We start from the raw sequence: 20814 nt of genomic DNA on the forward strand, positions 1-20814 counted from the left end.
ACGTAAAATTTAAACAGTTTGTGGATTTATTAATACATCATAGACATTTCTTCTCCATATATATAATATACAGTTTGATAACCAGATATTTCACATTTGTATTTTCATTTTTTTTTTCCTTTGCAAATCTTTATTTTGTTGGGACTACAATTATTCACGATTATTTAAAAAACAAAACAAACAAACAAAAAAAAAAAGCAATAAAAATGTGAAACAAACAAGAAAAAAAAATATCCCAGAAACAAGAGTAAAATGACAGGGGGCGCCGTCTGTTATAGAATATTTACACCAGAGGAGGAGGAGGTGATGAGTTCAGGGACTCGGTGTCACAGTTTTGTTTTTTTTTTGGTTTTTGATGGTCAAAGGGAGGGGGTTGGTGCGACTAATAAAATAATAAATAACTAATTTTGATCGCAACACACAAATCTATCGCCACCTTCCTGTGAATCTTGCTTATTGCAGGGTTTGGGTTATGAAAGTTACGCCACTGTCAATCATGAGGGGGTCACGACCTCGTGACCTTTTCACTTTTATTTTTTTTGGCTAACGGAGCGGCGAGTGCCGATACGCGACACATCAGCTGCGTTCAGGTGGAGTCCCAACAAATGGACACGGGGGGGTTGGGGGTGTGGGGCAAGAGACTAGGAGCGGTCAAACATATGACATCATGATATAATAAATAAAGGGAATAAATATAGTAAATAAACCTCTTTCCTGTCAATCATGATTATTCCAGTGATGCGTTCAAACGCAGCTTTCGATTCACAATCTTTTGCAAAGTGACAATTAAACGTGATGTTTCCTCCTTGAAATAATGTCACGAGTTAAATTTTCCTACCCGGATGGTTTAATCTTAACATGATTATGCAGTAAATTTTGTTGCAGCGGAAAGTAAAAAAAAAAAAGTGGAATTGTTTGAATTTTTAATCCACTTACCATGGACAGTATTCTTTCGCCATCCCGTCTGGCGGATTCCCCCGTGAACGCAGCACGTGCGTCCCGCCGATCTCAACGGAAACGGACAGGTGAGGGGAGGATTTTGTCTCAGACGACCAAGGGCCTGTTAGTGAACCCAGGCTGGTTTGTTACTTGGCAAAGTAAGACAGAAACACACACGGGCCCCTAGTGAGGGTTAAGACGTGTGTGTGTGTGTGAGGAGAGAGGCATTAAAACAGAAAGGTGAAAATACAAAAAGAACCACGGTCATGGCGGCAGCAGAGTGTGAACAGCGTTTTGTCTTCCGTGTTGCTGGATGTGGGACGGGAGGGTCCGAGGCGGCTGAGGGAATTGGGGGTGGGGGGTCTCAGAAGGACCACCTCTCTTGTGTGCGCAGGTCCATGGAGAGGGGCGGGGACTCTGACGGCGGATGACCACTGCTCTCCTCTCCGTTCAAGCTCTTCCGGCACACCGGGCAGGTGTCGTGCTGCGGTCGACAAGCGAATCACGTTAGCGTTCCCCACGCTTTTCCCGTCTTAGCGAGCGCGCCTCGAATTCACCGGCCCGCTTGAGCACCTGCTGTGCGGCGGTAATTTTTTTTTGGAAATTTCAATTTACTTTCTATTCGCAATTTCTATTATCCAGCGATAGCGTGACTTATGGGTCGGACTGGTTCTGTGACCGAGCTCGTAACTCAATTTGCTCAAAGCTAAAATCAAATTTCCCCATTAAAATAATGAACTGAAATGCAATAGATCCGTTCCCAGATTAGCTATGTATTTCACGATGAAGAAAAATGTTCTCTATAAATAACAAGTAAAGTAAAAAAATATAATAATACAGAATAACAGAGAATAAAAAGAAATACACTGGTTTAATTAAGTGTATTTAAATTTTGTTACACTTTTGTGGTCTATCTCTTAACCGACGCTTAACGCTACAATGTGTCGCTAAACATAATGTGCATTCTTTGCTACACTTATGGCTAAATTTAATTATCGACAGAGCGAATGCCGCTCATCTTTTTTAAAACTATCAAACCGTCCCCGAGTGTCTTTGAATGACTATTCCGTCGACGTTTCCGCCGTCCACTGCACCGAATCTCCTGCCGTCTCACAGATGATGCTCTCCATAGCGGTATCTCACCGACAACAACGCAAGTCAAGGCACCACTGTAATTCCCTTCAATGCTAGGCTAAAAAGCTGAAGGGGTTGATTTAAAAAAAAAAAAAAAAAAAAAAAAACCAAACAGCCGAGGACATTGATGTCTCACCATTTCCAGCCAGGGAACTATACAGTCTGAGTGGAAGAAGTGGTTGCAGGGCAGCTGTCGGACCGGTTCCCCTGCCGTGAAGTCCTCTTTGCACACCGGACACTCCATGCAGCAGTCTGCGGGGGCACAAAAATACCATCGGGCTAGACACGGAGGATGCAGAAAGTACGTCGGTGGAATTAATGAGGTGTGTTTTTGAGCCTGGAACATGTCGATTTATCTCCGTCAGCCAGCGTGCAAAAAAGGTTCGGAAAAAGCCAGGTTGTGGCTGCGTGGCCGTGGCGTGAGCGATGAAACAGGAAGCCGGGAAGGACGGATCAAAGGAGGGCGGCTCAGAAGGGAAGTGGGGCAAGCGAGTTAGAGGACGTCCTGTTCTGAGTAATTTGTGTCGAGGCTAATGGGAAATCTGTCCCGAAGAGACACCCTGACTTTGTCTTGGCAAGAACCTTGGGTATACAAACACAAGAGCCTTTTTGCGCTCCGTTCACAGGCCGCACATCCAACTGGGCGCTGAGACTTAAGAGCGTTTTGTTCAATCGACTGGGATTCGCGGGTCACGTATTAATCCGGGCCTTCAGCCCAAAATAAGATGTTTTTTTTTTCACCCCGACGGGATGGATTCGGTAGATTCTGGAGATGCCAGATTTTTTTACGATGAGGACTTTTGTTAGCTTAGCAAACCATGGCGGAGGGGGGCTAAGAGCTAGCCGCACGGTCACACCAAGTCCTCGAACATGACGCGATGATAACGTTTCAAATTTCTTTTGAAGCGGCCCATTAGCCATATTAGCTAATTAGCGGTTTGACATCAAAATATGGGGTCTGATGGTGAAACATGATATCAACCCTCTATGATCCACAGCGTGACGGGAATACGCGAGAAGACAGCAGGCGGCGAGCATCTGACCTGCTTGTTCCTGAGAGATATTAACGGTCGGAAGAGAAGAAATCCTCTCTTTCTCGGCCGGAGGAGGCCCTGTGTACTCCAGCTGACCTAGTAACTGAACACACACACACACACACAGAGGTGAACATAGAAGAAGGTGACAATGACATTACTCGGTCTCAAGGGTGTATTAGCTCCGGCCCACCTGTGTGATCACGGCGTCGAGCCCCCCCAGCCCCCAGGCGTAATCTCCCGGGTTTGAATGCAGCATCCCTGTCCTGGAAGACACGGCAGATGAGACGTTCGGGGGAGGGAAACACATCCGATGCCGCACCGGCGGATTGGTTTAAAGTGAAAACACGAGCGTTACCGTGAGAGCGGGGGGGAGCCCGGGACCCCGGAGCTGGCGAACAGGCCGGTGAGAAACTGTTGGACGATCCTGAAGAGGGGAGAGCGGGGTCACAGGTTTAGGGCCTACCGGCACAAAATTGAAGCCTTCTAAGAACCTTTGCCACCGAAACACTATCGATGTCCGTTTCACGGTTTAACATGGGGGAGATAGTTCCACGTCGCTTCCCTGCTTGTGCTGTGGTTCTCAGTGGCTGTCTGTGAATCGACGATCCCCGTGGTTCATCCGGGGGTAATTCCTGCACCTCACTGTCTATCACCCGTTTGTGTCTCAGACACACTAGGTGGAAACTTCTGCGCAGAAAATGGCGCGCTGGTTACTCACCCCTCCACAGCGGGCGAGCGGTCGGGCCGGCTGCTGACTCTGGACCGGTATCTCCTCTGGCTGTGCGTGCGTGGAGGACGCCCCGAGCCCCAGTGTTCCCCGTCGTCCAGTAAACTCCTCATGGGTCCGCCCAGGCCCGCCGGGACCGACCCCCCGATGGGCGCGCCCCCGAACCCTCCCAGGTCGCTGAGGCCCGCCAGGCGCCCGCGGCCGCCGGGGAGCCGCAGTTCCGAGTCCAGGTTATCGCTGTCTGTCGAAAAGGGACGCTCCAGGAGCAGCAGGTGCCACAGCTGTGCACCGGGAGGGGGAGAACATTCCAGACGCGGCCCACCACAAGAAACAAAAGTGATAAACAATGTGCTCGTACCTCTGCGAACTGTGAGGTCGTGTCATCGACCCCGTTGGGGCTCCCTCCCAGCAGACTGAGGGAATCAGAAAACACACATTGTTATTGGCAGCCACCGCGGCGTCATTAGGGTTTGGGCCTAAAAACAGAAATAGCAGGGAACAAGTGCGAGTGGAGTGGAACATGTAGGTTCCGCACAGACGCCGGTGCGGAGAGGGAGGATGAAGCGGCCGGACCCGATCGGGCTCTGTACCTGGAGCCTTCTGTGACCTCTTCCACAAAGCCAGAATCGCAGACCGGGCAGATGTACTCCTGCAGCGAGAGACAGAACCGGGGTTTAGAGTCCGGGTTCGGGAAACACTCCACACTCAAGACTTCGGGCAGGAACCCAGGCTTTTGACGGAGCGGTGATATTTTATGCCGTGCCGCTTCTATGGCCTCGACGGCACTGATTTTTCTAAATTATTAAAAATCTTCATGCGAATCCAACAAATTTTAATTAAGTAGACATGACAGACGTTTATCAGGTCCCGACTTCAAGATGTCTGTCTTTGAATTATGATGAAATCTTTACTTGAAGATCGTTTCTACAACCAGAGGGAGGTGTAGAAACACCCGTCGATAAAAAAAGATGCATTATCAACACACAAAGGGGCTTCATTATTTCTTGGGGCGATGTTGTGGCAATAAAGGTTTAATTTCAATAAAATTGGACAGCTTTATCACCATGGGCCCTGAAACTGGCAGGAAATTACACTTGAGAAGATCACAATATCGATAAAGCGGACCGTGTTGGAGATGGTGTTGTCATGCAGTCTGTGCTGTAGAGGGAGCTCTGACTCCTCCACCGTTTTCACTCACGGCGTAAACTTTGTTGTTCATTGGCGTTTTAGGAAATGAAAAAAAAAACCCAAAACAAACCCCCTCGATCTTTTTGTCTCTATGACGATGAGCTCCTCAGAGCACCTCGTTATGTGATCGTCCTATGACCAAGGTGGCTCATTTCAACAGTGGTCAGCGGACAGGTAGTAAACGGTGCCGTCGCAAAACACATGTGGCATAAGTCATGTTGCGGGATGAAATGAAAACGGTAAAACCATGAAAATAAAAAAAAAAAGCTACGGGGCGCAGTCCAATCAGATTTTAGATGATCTTCAAAATCCAAAGCCGTGAACCAGTGCTTTCTGGCAACACACCAACCAAAGCAGCTGCACTCCAGTTGGTTGTTTGTCAGACTGCTACGTGAATGTGAATGGAAAGTCCAAGCTTGTTTCTTGTATGCAGATACGAATAACACTCGGTGTGATTCCAAAGTTCCCTGCACTATTGAAATATATGACAGTCAGCTCGCTGGTTTAAGTTTAAGTGTTAAACTGGAATCCGCCGCAAACTATTTTCTTACAAAGTGAAATGACCATATCTTGATATCAATACATCCAGTTGGTCTCAAGTTGACTGTCAGGATAAGTCAACAACAACAAGATCACAAACAAACAAAGGAAATGGCAGTAAGCGCTTCAGTCGAGTGCGGCAGACGGCGAGCGTGAGAGGCTGAAAGTGAGGGAGGCAGTAGGGCCGGTCCGTCAACCACGCCTGACGCTGAACCCTCGGCTCGTTCAGCTGCAACACAAATCAAACCATCAGACCAAGCACGTTTACATTGATCTGGATGGTAATTTTGGTGTTGAGCGTCAATATTATCTCCGGTCTTTGTGATCCTCTCATGGAAAAGTTAATGGCTGGAAGCTCTGTCATCTCCTCAGGTGAAAACAACCTGTCTTATCAGTTCATTTAATTAAAAAAAAAAAGGACAAGAGGATGTTCAACGCACTTTCATGACGCGACGCTGTCAGCTCTGAGTCAGCTGGATATGCAATCGTCAAACCGCGGGCCTGAGCGTGCCTGAGACAAGAGGGCCGGTTTATAGCCAGTGACGCGGCATGCAGGAAATACCCCGTGACGAGCCAAGAAAAAAACAGGATTCACCGACTGCTGCAGTCACTGTGTTGGAGTCGGACTGACAGGGGATTTTAGAAAAGCACTTATCAAACAATCTGTACCAGACATGCGGGCTAACAACGCCGGAGGGCTTTTGTAAATGTACCGTCTAAATGTACCTCATACGAGATTTCTGACTGACAGTCATGATTTCGGGGGGGGGGGGCTAAATCATTACCCAATATGCCTACTTTCTGAATCAAGAGGTATTTCCAGCGTGAGATCGGACAGATTTAAAATCACTAAACGACGGCGAAGGCGCTCTGGGGTCTACTGCCTTTGGGCGAATACCTCCAGTGAAGAGTATTTAAGATTATTGTGTAATCGGTCTCACCTGTGACACCATCCCGAGAAAAAACTTAAAGAGTGAAATCAGCAAACAGACTCCATCATCAGCTTCTGCACTAACATGATAACACATGCAAGGAGTTACTGAGTAACAGCAGACTAGATTATCATGTATGTTAAGAGATGGGGAAATTTGTATGTATTATTGAAGGAGGGGGCCCTCCGATGAGGCGTTTCTCAATCACCCATTTAAAAGTTTTAATATCGGCGAGCTTGAGTACTGATAGATATCTCTGACCACAACACTGTGCCGCCCTTAAAACAAACTACTTTCTATATTTAATCTACATGTTAATTCTGACCCAATGGTATTCTGTCTATTACTTTACAACATGACATAAAGCAAAAGAACCCCACATTTGACTAAATTAGCAGCAAAAGTAGAACAAAAAGCACCTAAAGCTCACATTTAAAGGGCAACCACATTGAATGGAAAGTCTCCAAAACCCCTTTCTCAGGTTTTTAAAACATTTAATTTACATATAGAAGGCTTTTACGGATTGATGGATGAGCCCCACATGACAAAAAGAAAATGACAAGCTGGAATATATTTTTGTCAGCATCGATTACTGTTAAATGTCAAGTAAATATCACATTGATGATGTTATACAAATAAACAAGAAATAAACTGAGCTGCCTGAGGGTCAATATTGACTGTCAGCAGCTGGATTTGAATTTCATCGATAAAGTCCAGCACTGCTTAACAGGGGACACAGGGGCTATTTGTATTTACTTTTAAAATGTTCTTATAATATGCAACAGGGTGAAGTCAAGGTGATATAACTTTCAAAGATAAAGGGGTGACGTTTTGATTTTAACTTGAGCAGTATTGAACTGGATATAGACAGAAGCTTCGAGAACTATTTAAATAGATGACTAATGGGAGCCGTGGAGCGTCAGCCAGTCAAACTGAAAGTTAAACGAGACGTCCAGTGACCTGAACAAGCACGTCTAAAGCTAAAAATCCCCTACATGTCCGCAGTTTTGACCCAGGGGGAATGTTAAATAACAGATATACAAAGAAAAGAAATTGTGATAACAGTAGAGTTCAGTGACTGACGTGAATGTCAACAAGACTAAACTAGACCGCCCTGCTTGTTAGCTGCTTGTGTTTACGATGAAAACAACAAAAAAAGGATCGTAAAAGCGGCGTTTAGACGAACCTCACCTATATAGTTAAGACCGTTCAATCGTTTGGGAGTTTATTTTCTATTCTGCGACGTGTGACAAAAACGTCCGCGGACGTCCAGGGGTTTATTTCCCGACTTGACAACAAGAGTTAGCCGCGGACAGCTAGCGCTGCTAGCTAGCGACTTCGGCTAGCTAACCAAACAACCGGGCGCCCGTGACGTGACAAACGCGGCGGGGATCCGGGGCGAAGCCGCCGGCTCGGGAGAGGACCGACGGGTCGGCTCTTACCGGGAGTTTGGGGTTTATTTCCCCCTTGCAGCCGTGACAGAAAAACCGATGCGGGGGAACAGCCGCAGCCTCCGCCATCTTCGTCTGAGCCAGCGCACACACACACACAAACACTGACGTCGGTCCTCCACAAACCGACGAGGGCCCGGCCGCCCCCTTCCCGTCATGCACCGCGGTGGCGGAACCCGGAAGTGCCTGTTTGTTGACGTCGAGCCTCCGCATGAGACCGGCCTGCGCTCCGTGGGACGATTTCACGCAAGGATTCTCTTGAAATCCTGGCGAAAAGGTTTGAGAAAATACTTAAATGACATTGATATAACATGAACTTTAAACGTGACGCTTGTGAGGAGCTAGCGGCGTTCGTTAGCTTGTTGTTGTCCCCGGGTTTTGTGTTTGTTTCCACTGCTGAGCATCTTGTTCTATGTGTTATGTCAGTGTTTATTAATACCACCCCCCCAAAAAACTTAATTTGTATATAACTTGGATAAAAAACACATTGCAAAAAACATTGCAAAACGCACATTATGTGAACACGACTGTTCACGTAATCCTTTAACTTGCACATCCTGTTCATACTGTTTACACTTCTTTGTACTGTTTACATCTGATTGCGTCAGTATCCTTATTATTTATTTATTGCTTCCCATCTGGCTTCACTGCGGACGGCAAAATAACAATGTCATTGTACAGGGAAACACTTCTAGACTGTACATATGACAATAAACACTTTTTTTAATATTGATTTATACGCTCTGTTTTTAGATGCATTTCAATTTCAAACCTATTATGTTGCATGTGAGGAAATACCAGTTTAGAAAATGGATTCTCTCTGACTACAGGGATGAAGAGGGGGGAAGGATGACAAAAATAAACATGTACTTGTTCGTAAAACTCATTTTTAAATCTATTCTCCACCCATCTTTGCAAAACTATTTTGTGACTAGGCGATGCTAAACTTTTATAGTTATTCAGAGTCCGGTCCTTGTAGATTCAAATTCAAATAAACAAGTTTTAATCACATGAAGCTCCTAGCTTTCGCATCTGGTGCACTTCTGTTTCAGAATCTGCAAAGGGATTTTCCTCTGTTTTTACACCGGTTGCCACAGTTTGATTTTGCTGCCAATAAGGGGCGCTAAAAGCCTCTTTGCATGAGGAGGATGAGCACCAGCTGTCGAGAACTCTTGACATTATCATCAATGCCTCTGTCGTGAAGGATGCTAAATGTAGACATCCGTCTTTGTGTCCAGATGACCACACAGGAAGTGCGTCTGTGCAGCCTCCTGCTGAGGGAGCACTTCGGGGAAGTGGTGGAGAAAGTCGGAACGCAGCTGCTCAGAGGTGGAGCACAGAATTTGAGGACCATCCTTCACGAGACCGGCCTCTCCCCGGACCTGGTGCGATTTACTATTACACTGAATCTTAGGGTGTTTGTTTTCCAGAAAACCCTCTGTGATTGACAGCTGGTTACACAGCGTCTCTTTCCCCCAGCATCTTCTGGGATTGGTTTTGGCCTTGCAATCCCTCGTGCAGGAAAAGTGATTTATATTATGAATGCATGAACAAAGTCAGCCTGTCCATCACCACTGCAAATAAGAAGGGGCTCAGAGCTGATTCCTGATGGAGTCCCACCTCCACCTTGAACTTCTCTGTCACACCTCCAGCACACAGTACCACTGTCTCACAGCGAGCATACATGTCCTGCACCAGTCTAACATACTTCCTCATACAATACCAGAGTTCCTCTCTTGGCACCTCTTCATATGGTATTCTAGGTCTACAAAAGCACAATGCAGCTCCCTCTGACCCTCTGTACTTCTCTGTTAGTCATCCTCAAACCAAATTCTGCATTTGTAGGACAGCGCCTGAGTGTTATTTGTAAATCATATATCTGAATTATGTTTGTGACTCCAGGTGAGGAAGTCCTTGTGCGTCCTTTTGCAACACGGTAACTGCATGTTCAGCGCCGGCCGCAAAGGACCCGGCAGCCCCGCCGAGTATCGGACCAGCTGCGATCGGATCCTCAGGATCCTGCGCTACCCGCGCTACATCTACACCGCCAAGACTCTTTATGGCGACACCGGCGAGCTCATCGTGGAGGAGCTGCTCCAGAAAGGCCACATGACCATGAGCAGCACAGTCAAGACGGTCGCCGATCGGCTGACGCAAACCATGGAGGGTCGGTGTCTCAGTTTCCGCCTAGAATCAACTCCGGAAAAATACCAGCATTCCAGAATCGTAGCGTTGATCGAATTTTGAATCCCCTCAGACGGCCACAGCATGGACTACGCCGAAGTGACCTCCGCCTTCTCCAATCTGGTGGAAACCCATTTCCTCCAGCGCTGCCCGCCAGTGGTCAGGGCCCCGTCTGTGGATGTGGCTAGTTCGGCAGCGGCGGCGGCGGCGGCAACGCCGGCAGCTCCCGCCGAACCCGGCCTCACCCTGTCACCAGAGACCTTCCCTGACTGTTACAGGGTGCCCCACGTGAAGCTGGTGGGGAGGGGGAAGCGTCAGCTGTCCCCCGAGGACGGGGAGGACCAGAGGAACGCCAAAAAGCCCAGGATGGACATAGAAGTAGGTGTTTGGACTTTAAATCTGAAGGGGGGGCAATAATACGCTTTGCTATTTGGAACAGGTGATCCCAAAGTGAGTCTGGTGATGTCAGTGGGAGGGGGTCACAGGATTACGCCAGACAAAATCCGAAAAACTGAATAAGGGAATGAGAGTAAAAGGGTGAATGTCTCCACATGACGTGAGAATGAGGGGGTGAATGGGTGTATGTCTACAGCAGGGGGTCCCCAAACTTTTTACTGTGAGGGCCAAATAACTTTTCCCTTTTCTGACGGGGGGCCGGGCTAGTTTGTAACAAAAAGCGTGACGATCGCAGAGGTGTCTAATCGTAAACATTTATTTTTTTCCAGAAAGCCACACATAGCCAAAAATTAACCCTTTCTGGGATTTTGAAAGGAAAAAAAAATCAGGAAATAAATAATAACATTATTAGTGAATAATGTCTTTGTCTCATCTCTTGACGGATGAAACAAACAGCCTTTTCTGTGAATTGAACAGAATTTTTTTTTTTTGTCCACTACAGATTAAATACCTTGCATTCTGAATCAATTTTTCTCTTACCTAATCTTTTCGCCATTATTCCGTGTTATTTGACAGGGGTGTGTCCAGGATTTTTTTTTTTTTTTTTGAGGGAGGGGTTTCAGATAAGGCACAGACTGCAGACGGGTGGAATACAATGTTACGTTCTATGCATGTACAAGTCACGATTACGTGGCCAGAGTGAAAAAAAAAAATCGTAATGCATTTCTGGTATTGTTCAGGGGCCGGGCAAAATGTGGAAGCCATAGTTTGGGGAACACTGGTCTATCACATGTGAAAGAGAGGGATTTTTTTGTCTAAATGACGTGTGAATGAATGAGTGAATGGTTTTATGTCTATAATGTGTGAATGAGAGGATGAATATTATCTCTATATGAGGCGTGAATGACAGGGTGAATGGTTTTCTATGTCTGTATGACATTTGAATGAAAGAGTGAATTTTATGTCGCTATATGACATGAATGAGAGGGGGAATTTTTGTATGTCTCTATTAGATGTGTGAATGAGAGAGTGAATTTTATGTCTATTATATGTGAATGACAGGGTGAACGGTTGTATACAGTGTACCCTTGTTTTTCGCCGGGGTCACGCTCCAAAAAGAACCCTTGATAGGCAAAATCCGTGAGGTAGAAACTTTTATTTTTTTTCTACAATTATTATACAAATTAAATACTCTATTATACATTGCTGCTGTCGTCCTTCTTTATGGAACGAACGGAAGATTCATTAATTCCGTAATGCCGACCTACAGCCGCATAGCTTTTACCTTCCCTTAGCATGTCCAGAAGTTTAACTGTATCTGCGATAAATAGCATTTTCCGCTGCCTTTTGGGCCCTGCCGCAGGTGCTTTTGTGGGTCCAGAGCGTTTTGTCAACATTATGGGTTTTAGAGAAACTCAAAATTGCAAGAGAATTAGCACGTACGTAATGTAAATTTGGCAAGCTGTTTTACGTACGTGTACATATTAAACTGCAATGTTATTGACGCACAGGTAGAGAAGAAGCGGAGTGACTTTTTAGCCAATCAGAATGCAGAACACAATGCACGATACAAATCCGTGAAGTAGCGAAACCGTGAAAAGTAAAACGTGTTATAGCGAGGGATCACTGTATCCCCATTTGTGGCCCCGTGATCAGTCCAGGGTGAACCCCAACTGTTGTCCAACCACAGAGGGAGGAACAGTACAGAGGATGAAGGAATGCGGTTGGAAAATTCGATCCACGGACCGAAAAAGTGATTCTAAAAATGTTCAAAATGAAAAAGCCTCAATGGAATGACCCCTGTCTTCCCCCGTCTGCTTGCCCAGCATCACGGCGACGAGGGGATTTACTGGCAGGTGAACTTTGAGAGGTTCCACCTCCACTTCAGAGACCAAGCCATCATCAGCGCCGTGGCCAATAAGCTGGACCAGGTCCGCACACACACACACACACACACGCGGGTTTGTTGCCCTTGAGGTTTCTTCAACCTGCTCCATTTGGTTCTGGCAGACAAGCAGCGAGATCGTGAGGACGATGCTAAGGATGAGCGAGGTGACCACGTCGCCCTCCGCGCCCTGCACCAAGCCCCTCTCAGCCAATGAGATCTTCCGCTCGCTCCCTACCAGCTACAACATCGCCAGGCCCATTCTAGACCAGTATCTCACCCTGCTGGTGGACGACCCGGTACCGTCTCCGCTCAGTCCACCCTCACTTGGGGAGGTGGGGTTTCTGACGTCCTTCTCCTTCCTAGATGGAGTTCGTTGGGAAGGCCGGAGAGAGCGGAGGGGGGATGTTCGTCGTCAGTATCTTTTTGATCCATCCAGCTCCGGGAAACGTCGACCCCCGAATGTGGTCGTTTCCTTTCCTTGACCCCCGTCTCAGATCTCCACCGAGCCCTGGCCAACCTGGCGCGAGCCACGCTGGAGTCGGTGGTGCAGGAGAGGTGAGCGCCGCCTCCCCCTCTCCGACTTCACGCGGCGAAGAAAAAAGCTGATCCGCTCCCGACCCTCCCGTCCTCAGATTCGGATCTCGGTCTGCTCGCATTTTCCGCCTGCTGTTGAGGAAGCGCCACCTGGAGCAGAAGCAGGTGGAGGACTTCGCCATGATTCCCGCCAAGGAGGCCAAGGACATGCTCTACACGCTGCTGTCGCAGAACCTCGTCCAGCTGCAGGTGGGGGATGGCTGGAGGCTGCAGGGCGCAGACTCTCTTTTCCTAACATGACGTTCTCCAGGTTCCTTAGCCGCTGACAAGAACTTGTCAAGAAGAAAAAATGGTCCACTGTAGGATATCACTTGAGGGAGGTGGCCCTTGAAAAGGTGCAATACAAAGGTCTAGCCCTCGGAAAGGGTTCTTGTCGGGGCCGAGAACCTTTTCTTGCTTGGTCAGAAAGCACAGGGGGTGACTAGTAGTTACCCAGACTGGTTACCCAGCACAACCCCATCCCATGACTCAAGGATGCAGTCACTGCAGCAGGAACCCACGGGTGGTTCCAGATGAACCTTGAAGCATCTATTTGCTTTGAAACCCAAAAATCATGGTCGATATAATTCTGATTTTTTTTGGGGTCAGCACTTTGTAGATGCACGTTTGCAGTCACAGCACAACTGGACCAGGACACTACAATTGACCTCGGATCTTTCTTGCTAAATGGCAGGAACTCTGTGAGGTTCCTTTGAGATCGCGCAAAAATGGGTCTTTTCAGCCCAGCCGCGAATTCTTGATTAGATTGACATTTACGTTTTGACTCAGAACATCCAGTTTGTTTTATTCGAACAATTTCTGTATGCTCTTCCAATGTATGCCTGGGGTCCTGCTTGAAAATAAATCTTCCCAAGTCGTGGTCCTCTCGCAGATTAAATCAAGATCGTCCCCCAGGATTTGGCCGTATTCTTGTGCTTTCACGTTCCCCCTCGACGAGCCTCCCGGGGCCTTCTGGTGTGAAGTAGCCCGAGAGCATGACGTCACCGTCACTGTGCTCCACGGCAATGCGCATCCTTTGGAGTTCCCCAAATGTAGTGTCTCTTCTGATGGGCCAAAATCTCAAATTGACCCATGAAAGTGTTAACCAGGAAACACAGATGGGGATTTCTCCTTGTATCCGTTAGCATGGTGTGTGCGCCGTCGCACAAGTCTCTCACTTTGCCCCCCTTCCATCCGCGCAGGAAATCCCGAAGACGCCGGACTACGCCCCGTCTCGCACCTTCTACCTGTACACCGTCTGCCAGTTGTCCACGGCCAGGATGCTGCTCCAGAGCTGCTACAAGGTACGACGGGGAGCGAATGTTTGCGATCAGGGGTGGGGTGAACAGTTAGCGACAGTTCCCATCTGCTTTCGCTCAATTCGGGCATCCTCCTCGCAGACGGTGGCCAACCTCATCGAGCGGCGCCTCTTTGAGACCAACACCAGCAAGTGAGTGAGCGTCCGATGTCGGTCGGTTGGGTTGTTGTGCGCTCTTTTGGCCTCAGACGCCGTTTTACCCACAGGCGCCTGCTGGAGAAATCCCAGCGGATCGAAGCCATCCTGGCGTCGCTGCAGGCCAGCGGGGCGGAGCCGGAGCAGCTCACGGAGGTGGAGGAGATGATCACGGCACCGGAGAAGCAGCAGCTGGAGTCCTTACGGCTCCACACCAACAAGTATACAAGATGAAAATGCATTTTACAAGTCGCAAACGGCGACGACGTTCTTCCTAAACCACGCCCAACCTCCGCCCTCAGGTTGGATTCGGCCGAGAACCAGGTGGACGAGACCATCTTCCTGCTGGAGGCCTACATCGACTCCACCGCCAAGGCCGCCAGCTGAGGGGCCAGCCCTCGGAAAGGGTGTCCTTCCGAAGACCCTCGAAAATAAAGGGTCCAAATCCCGAGGAGCTTTCGTTTTATAGTTTCTAAAAGACCTTTCGTTTGATTCGGAATAAAATCGGAAGATCGGCTGTTCGTTCGACGTTTTTTTTAAGAGAAACTTTTTGGAATCGATTATGATACGAAATGATCAGATGTGTTGTAGTTCGTTGATTCTCAATTAAAGAAACGAAAAACGCTGATGTTGGCTTGTGCATGAAATAGGTCAGGTTATATACACTGCTCAAAAAAATAAAGGGAACACTTAAAAAATACATCCTAGATCTAAATGAATGAAATATTCTTATGAAATACTTTGCTCTTTACACAGTTGAATGTGCTGACAACAAAATCACACAAAAATGATCAATGGAAATCAATTGTATCAACCCATGGAGGTCTGGATTAGGAATCACACTCAAAATTAAAGTGTAAAAACAAACTCCAGGCTGATCCAACTTTGATGTAATGTCCTTAAAACAAGTCAAAATGAATCTGTGTTGCTTCCTGAGTGGACACTATGATTTCACAGAAGTGTGATTGACTTGGAGCTACATTGTGTTGTTCAAGCGTTCCCTTTATTTTTTTGAGCAGTATATTATGCAGTTTTCTGTGCCGGGATCTAATGGGGTTTACCCACCACTGGGGGGCGTCACAAGACACCCCCACACATGAGGAATACAAGTCGAAATGAGGGCGAACCCACGGGGATGTCAAGAAATCAGCGTAGGAATAAAGGAAAGGAAAAAGATTGAAAAAGAAAACACCCTCAGTGAGAGAAACTTTATTCAAAGAACCGACGGAGGTGGTGGAACAAATATAAAATCGAGCGAGACCCCAGGAACCTTTCTGTGTATTAAATAGAAGAACCGAGATCCGATGCGTCCGAGACATCTTTCCCTTATAGTTTGTAAAAAAAAAAAAAAAAAAAAATCAGGCTATTTACATCAAGTGCTCCCGAACCCTGGAGTTAGTGGGTAGTGCTTTCTGTTGGACCCTCTCCGGAGGCCCCTGGTCCACGTCCTCCTCCTCCTCCGAGCGCCCCGAGGCTCAGTCCTCATGGCTCTCGTCCTCCCCTGGTTGTTTGCGTGCAAAGAAGCCCAGCTGCGGGGAAAACGTTTCCGTCAGCAGGCCGGTGTTTCAGGAGAGCGGCGGCGGCGGGGTCGGCGGAGGTGGGGGAACAAACCTTCCAGAGGACGAAGATGATCAGCGCCAGCAGCAGCAAACCGCCGATGATGCTGCCGATCAGGATCCAGAGCGAGATGGGGATGGCTCGGCCTTTCAGCACCTCCAGGACGGTCTGAGGGAGGAAGCGGAGAGCGTTTTAAGTTCTCCTCCGGAAACCCGACTGAGCACAAACAGATCCCGGCGCAATGTAGGCGGCTAACACCAATAGCGCTAACACCTACATGCTAACATATGAAATGATACATAAATAGATTTGATATTCAGACAAGAAATAACAATGGTGGATGCCTGGCTAGCCTAGCGCTAGCCTAGCGCTAACTAGAAACATTCGGAAAAAGGTAGACAACTGATCTGCTTCTATATCCTTGGGGACCACAAGGTAAGGTTCAGGAGTGTCAGCATTTTGAATTTTTACAAAATTCCTCCATGTTGTTGAATTTTTACATCCTGATGAGAGCCAGGACGCTTTGCAAAAAGACATACCTTTACTCAACTTGCTCGTAGATAAAATTAAATATCCCTGTTGAAATTAATTGAAGCGCTATTAATCACGGATTTGTGACTTTTTTTCTTAAAAAAGAAGGTACTTTATGAATAACAAAAAAAAAATGTAATAATAAATGGGTTTTATTAAGTGTATTTATATTTCGTTATTCGACTTCTGCTATTATTTTTAAAACCATCAAACCGTCCCCGACCGACTTTGAACGACACTTCCGACGCCTTATCTGTTGACGTTCCCGTCGTCCCCTGCACCGAATCCCCGTAAATATCTCCTGCCTTCTCACAGATGATGCTTTCTGTCACCGCGTCCCACCGACAACAACTTCTCCATCTCTTCAAGTCAACGACATGTGTGCCTAGCTTGTGTTTTTCCATGATTTTCTCTTGGCTACCCTAGAGGAAGGCGGCACATCGCAACGTTTTTTAACGCCACTTCACGTTTGTGTCAAACGCTGGCCTCGCTCGGCGCTAACACAGATCTCGGCTCGTATCGCAAAGCGAAAAAATCCATCGAGCAAGAGCTCGCTACTCGGAAAAGACGTAAGTCGATACACTCGTAAGTCGAGGTCCCGCTGTATGGGAAAACGAAGGCGTCCTCGTATGGGGACGACAGGGTTCTGCATTAAAGATAAGAATTGTTGGATAATATCTTTTAAAATGTGTGTCCGGCCCTTAAATCTGTTAGTAAAAATGCTAAAAACACAACATGGTCCAAGTTTTTATGACATGAGCAACGGCCCCTGGAGGCCGCTCACCTCTCTCCAAACGGCTGTGGCTTCCAGGGTGATGAGGTTGGTCTCCGGCGCCGAGAGTCTGTACGCGCCGCCGATCCTGACCGACTTGTATTTTGCCTTAAGGGAGAAGACGTAGCGGTGATGACGGAGGCGGAGGATGGCGAGCTGGACGGCGGCGTCGGCGGCGCGTCTCACCTGTCTGAAAAAGTCATCGTGGACCCGCCGGCTGACGCGAATCACGGCGGTCTGACCTCGGGGGAGCTCCTTGACGTCGCACACGACCTCTGTGCACCAGGAGCGACTGCAGTTCTGGAAATGGGAAAACCCCGTCTGTTAGCGTTAGCATTAGCATTAGCACGTAGGTACGCGCACACCGGTCGCCCACCAGGACGTCGTTCTGCATCATGTCTTCGGGGTGGAGCGGTCGGACGTCCCTCTGCCTGGCCTTCAGCTGGCCCAGATCGGTCAGCACGCTGCAGTTCACTCCCGTCGCCTACGAGGAGGAGTTTTCAAAGGTGTCAGACGGCGTCAGCCGGACTGCGGCGTCCGCGACGAAGCCACTCACGTTGTAGTAGAAGATGTCGGCGACGGTCATGAAGACCCGGTCTCCGGCGGCCACCGACGGGAGTAGCAGCTTCAGCTCCAGGTCGCTTACCGAGTAGCAGCCCAGGTTCTGCAGCTGCGGGGTCACAGGGAAACGACGGACGCCTTTTATTTTGAAAATTGAGTTTAAATTTATCCCTTAGGATGAATAAGGTTCTGTTTTTACTCATCTTGATATCTAATTGCATTTGACCTTAACATGTACATGTATCTTATCTTACCTGGCCTTAACTTGAATCACAGTTTTTCCTTATCTTCTCTTGTCTTATGTACAAATAATCATCCTTAACTTACCCTCTATCACCTTACCTTAACTTACCTTACCCTCCATCTCCTGAACTTAACTTACAGTCCATCACCTTACCTGAGCTTAACTTACACCCCATCACCTTACCTTAGCTTGACTACGTTACCTTACCCTCCATCACCTTACCTTATCTTAACTTACCCTACATCACGTTACCTTACCCTCCATCACCTTACCTTAGCTTAACTTACACTCATCACCTTACCTTACCCTGTATCACCTTACCTTATCTTACCTTACCCTCCATCTCCTGAAGTTAACTTACACTCCATCACCTTACCTTATCTTAACTTACCCTACATCACCTTACCTTACCTTACCCGCATCAGGTTAGGTTAGCTGAATATACCTTAACTTACCCTCCATCACCTTACTTTAGCTTAACTTACCCTCATCACCTTACCTTATCTTACCTCACCCTCCATCTCCTGAACTTAACTTACACTCCATCACCTTACCTTAGCTTAACTTACACTCATCACCTTACCTTAGCTTGACTACATTAACTTACCCTACATCACCTTACCTTACCCTCATCAGGTTACCCTAGCTGAATTTACCCTAACTTACCCTCCATCACCTTACCTTAGCTTACCTCACCCTCCATCTCCTGAACTTAACTTACACTCCATCACCTTACCTTAGCTTAACTTACACTCATCGCCTTACCTTAGCTTAACTTACACCCCATCACCTTACCTTAGCTTGACTACTTTAACTTACACTCCATCACCTTACTTTAGCTTAACTTACCTTAATTGACCTTCCATCACCTTACCTTACAGTACCTTCACTTTCCCATACCTTACTTTTTTTTTAACTTTATCTTCCTTTCACATTACCTTCCTTTTTTGACCTTGTCTTACCTTCCGTCACCTTACATTACTTGCAGTGCCCTCCCTTACCTTCCATCATATTATTTTATTTTATGTGGTTTTGCAGGGGTTGTGCAGGAGCGAGGTGCTGTACCCTGAGGTGGGTGTAGAACTCGGGTCCAGTGGACTCTGACATGGTGCGGGTGGGATGAACCTCGTAGCGGTTCAGATTGGAGTCGCTGCAGGAGAGGAGTGGAAGCGGCGTAACGTGAGTCCGGGTCAGCGGGCCGAACCCTCAGCCGGGGAGGTAAATCTATACGATACCGACCTGCTGACGAACAGGTCTGGCTCGTACTGGACAAAGGTCTGCAGCTGGACGCTGTTGTCCCCCAGGGTGTCCTCCCTCTCCACGCTGTCGCTGCAGAAAGACAAAACCAAAACCTGTGTACGGCACCGTCGGGACGGAGGAATCGGAAACAGCGCGTGGCGACGAGCTACCTGGCGGCGGTGAGCTTCATATGGACGCGGCTGCTCAGGGACGTGCAACTGAACTCGAACTCCAGCATGAAGTTGACCTGGTGGACGGGAGACGGTTAGCGTTCAGTGGGGCGGGGGGGACATCAGGGCCCCTAAGAGACACCTACCTTGGACTGGGAGCGAAACACCGGGTAGCTGACGTTGCAGGAGTGGCTGTTGGGCCCCAGCGCCGTGCACTCGATCTTGAAATGGGCGTCTTCCTGCAAAAGCAGATTCATAGAGAAGAAACGAAGGAGGGGTGGAGGACGAAAGAGTGGATAAAAATGTCAAGATTGCATTGAAAATAAGACCATAAATAAATCCAATGAATAAACAAATAAAAAAACTGAAAAATATGATAGAAATAAATGAATAAAAATAATGATTAATTAAATTAAAACAAATAAAATAAAATGATAAATCTAGTAATAATTAAATAAATAAATAAAACAGAGTAAAACAAAGTCATAAATGAATTAATAATTAAAAATAAAAATTAATAATAATAATCATTTATCCTGAGCAGTAGGTGGCTCAGTGTCGTGCTCAACAACACTTCGGCACACTGGGAGGAGCCGTGGATCGATGCGGGAATGTTCTGTTCAATAAAATAAAATAATTGCAAGTAATGAAAATAAATTAAAATAAATTAAAGAGGGTGAAAATGCATGCTGTTAAAAAGAGCAGATTCATGTCCTCATTCGATCATTTATGTTTTCATTTTCATCCATTGTCTAGACTGCTTTTCCTGGCCAATCACGGCTGCACTGGGCCCGAGGGGCGGGGCTTAACCCGGACGGGCCGGCTGTCAATCATCCGATCGTTCATCCCCTCTGGAGCCTTCAACGGACCTACTGGCCTGTTTTAAGGGTGTCGGAGGAAGAAGGAGAACCTGGGGAGAACCCAGGTAGGAGAAGACGGAGGCCAGGAGCCTCACCCGGATGCTCAGGCTGGAAAAGTGGAGGTTGCGGGAATACTGCAGCGCCAGGCTGCTGTTGTAGGCGTTCTCCAGACGGTTCTCCAGCTGCACCTCCACCGACAGACGTTTGCGAGGCCCGCGGATCACGTAGGGCTTCTGCCTGTCAGCGGAGGGGGAACAAGGTTACAGAAAAAAACATCTCATCTCTGATCATGGAGAGGAACTGGGTGGAGAAAGGTGGGAGAGGAGGAGGAGGAGGAAGAGGGGGGATAAAGACCTGGTCCCGGAGACGTCCATCTGAGCCTGCAGGACCAGATCAGTGGTGCAGACGTCATCCTCCCCGCAGTCCTTGAAGAACGGG

General features: G+C 47.6%; 3 protein-coding genes across 3 annotated transcripts in view; 1 reads left to right on the forward strand and 2 right to left on the reverse strand.

Annotated features, from left to right (window-relative positions):
- Positions 1-3: 3 nt before the first annotated feature.
- Positions 4-8164, reverse strand: rnf115a (ring finger protein 115a). Its single transcript, XM_086155527.1, has 9 exons — positions 7940-8164; positions 4428-4486; positions 4196-4250; positions 3829-4118; positions 3466-3534; positions 3301-3373; positions 3117-3210; positions 2210-2325; positions 4-1423 (listed from the first exon to the last, which is right to left on the reverse strand). Exons 1-9 carry the CDS (start codon positions 8159-8161, stop codon positions 1304-1306), a joined length of 1098 nt encoding a protein of 365 aa, XP_086011653.1. The 5' UTR covers positions 8162-8164; the 3' UTR covers positions 4-1303.
- polr3c (polymerase (RNA) III (DNA directed) polypeptide C) lies at positions 8124-15068 on the forward strand. Its single transcript, XM_086155520.1, has 13 exons — positions 8124-8225; positions 9187-9333; positions 9851-10115; positions 10206-10510; positions 12355-12459; positions 12539-12712; positions 12780-12831; positions 12911-12971; positions 13049-13199; positions 14192-14293; positions 14390-14439; positions 14514-14663; positions 14745-15068. Exons 2-13 carry the CDS (start codon positions 9187-9189, stop codon positions 14827-14829), a joined length of 1647 nt encoding a protein of 548 aa, XP_086011646.1. The 5' UTR covers positions 8124-8225; the 3' UTR covers positions 14830-15068.
- Positions 15069-15674: 606 nt separating this feature from the next.
- The window catches only part of itga10 (integrin, alpha 10), a 24633-nt gene continuing 19493 nt past the window's right edge, over positions 15675-20814 (reverse strand). The window contains exons 19-30 of the mRNA XM_086155515.1: positions 20731-20814; positions 20472-20613; positions 19663-19755; positions 19517-19593; positions 19347-19436; positions 19173-19257; positions 17859-17972; positions 17679-17786; positions 17489-17602; positions 17315-17410; positions 16054-16167; positions 15675-15971 (exon numbers count right to left, since the gene is read on the reverse strand). The exon at positions 20731-20814 is cut by the window's right edge and continues 2 nt beyond it. Of these exons, the coding sequence (XP_086011641.1) occupies positions 15918-15971; positions 16054-16167; positions 17315-17410; positions 17489-17602; positions 17679-17786; positions 17859-17972; positions 19173-19257; positions 19347-19436; positions 19517-19593; positions 19663-19755; positions 20472-20613; positions 20731-20814 (1171 nt within the window). The 3' untranslated portion in view covers positions 15675-15917. The remainder of the gene's footprint in view (positions 15972-16053; positions 16168-17314; positions 17411-17488; positions 17603-17678; positions 17787-17858; positions 17973-19172; positions 19258-19346; positions 19437-19516; positions 19594-19662; positions 19756-20471; positions 20614-20730) is intronic.

Source organism: Fistularia commersonii, chromosome 11 (genome assembly GCF_037954325.1).
Source record: "Fistularia commersonii isolate RoL2024-O1a breed Wild chromosome 11, RoL_Fcom_v1.0, whole genome shotgun sequence".
Lineage (NCBI taxonomy): Eukaryota > Metazoa > Chordata > Actinopteri > Syngnathiformes > Fistulariidae > Fistularia > Fistularia commersonii.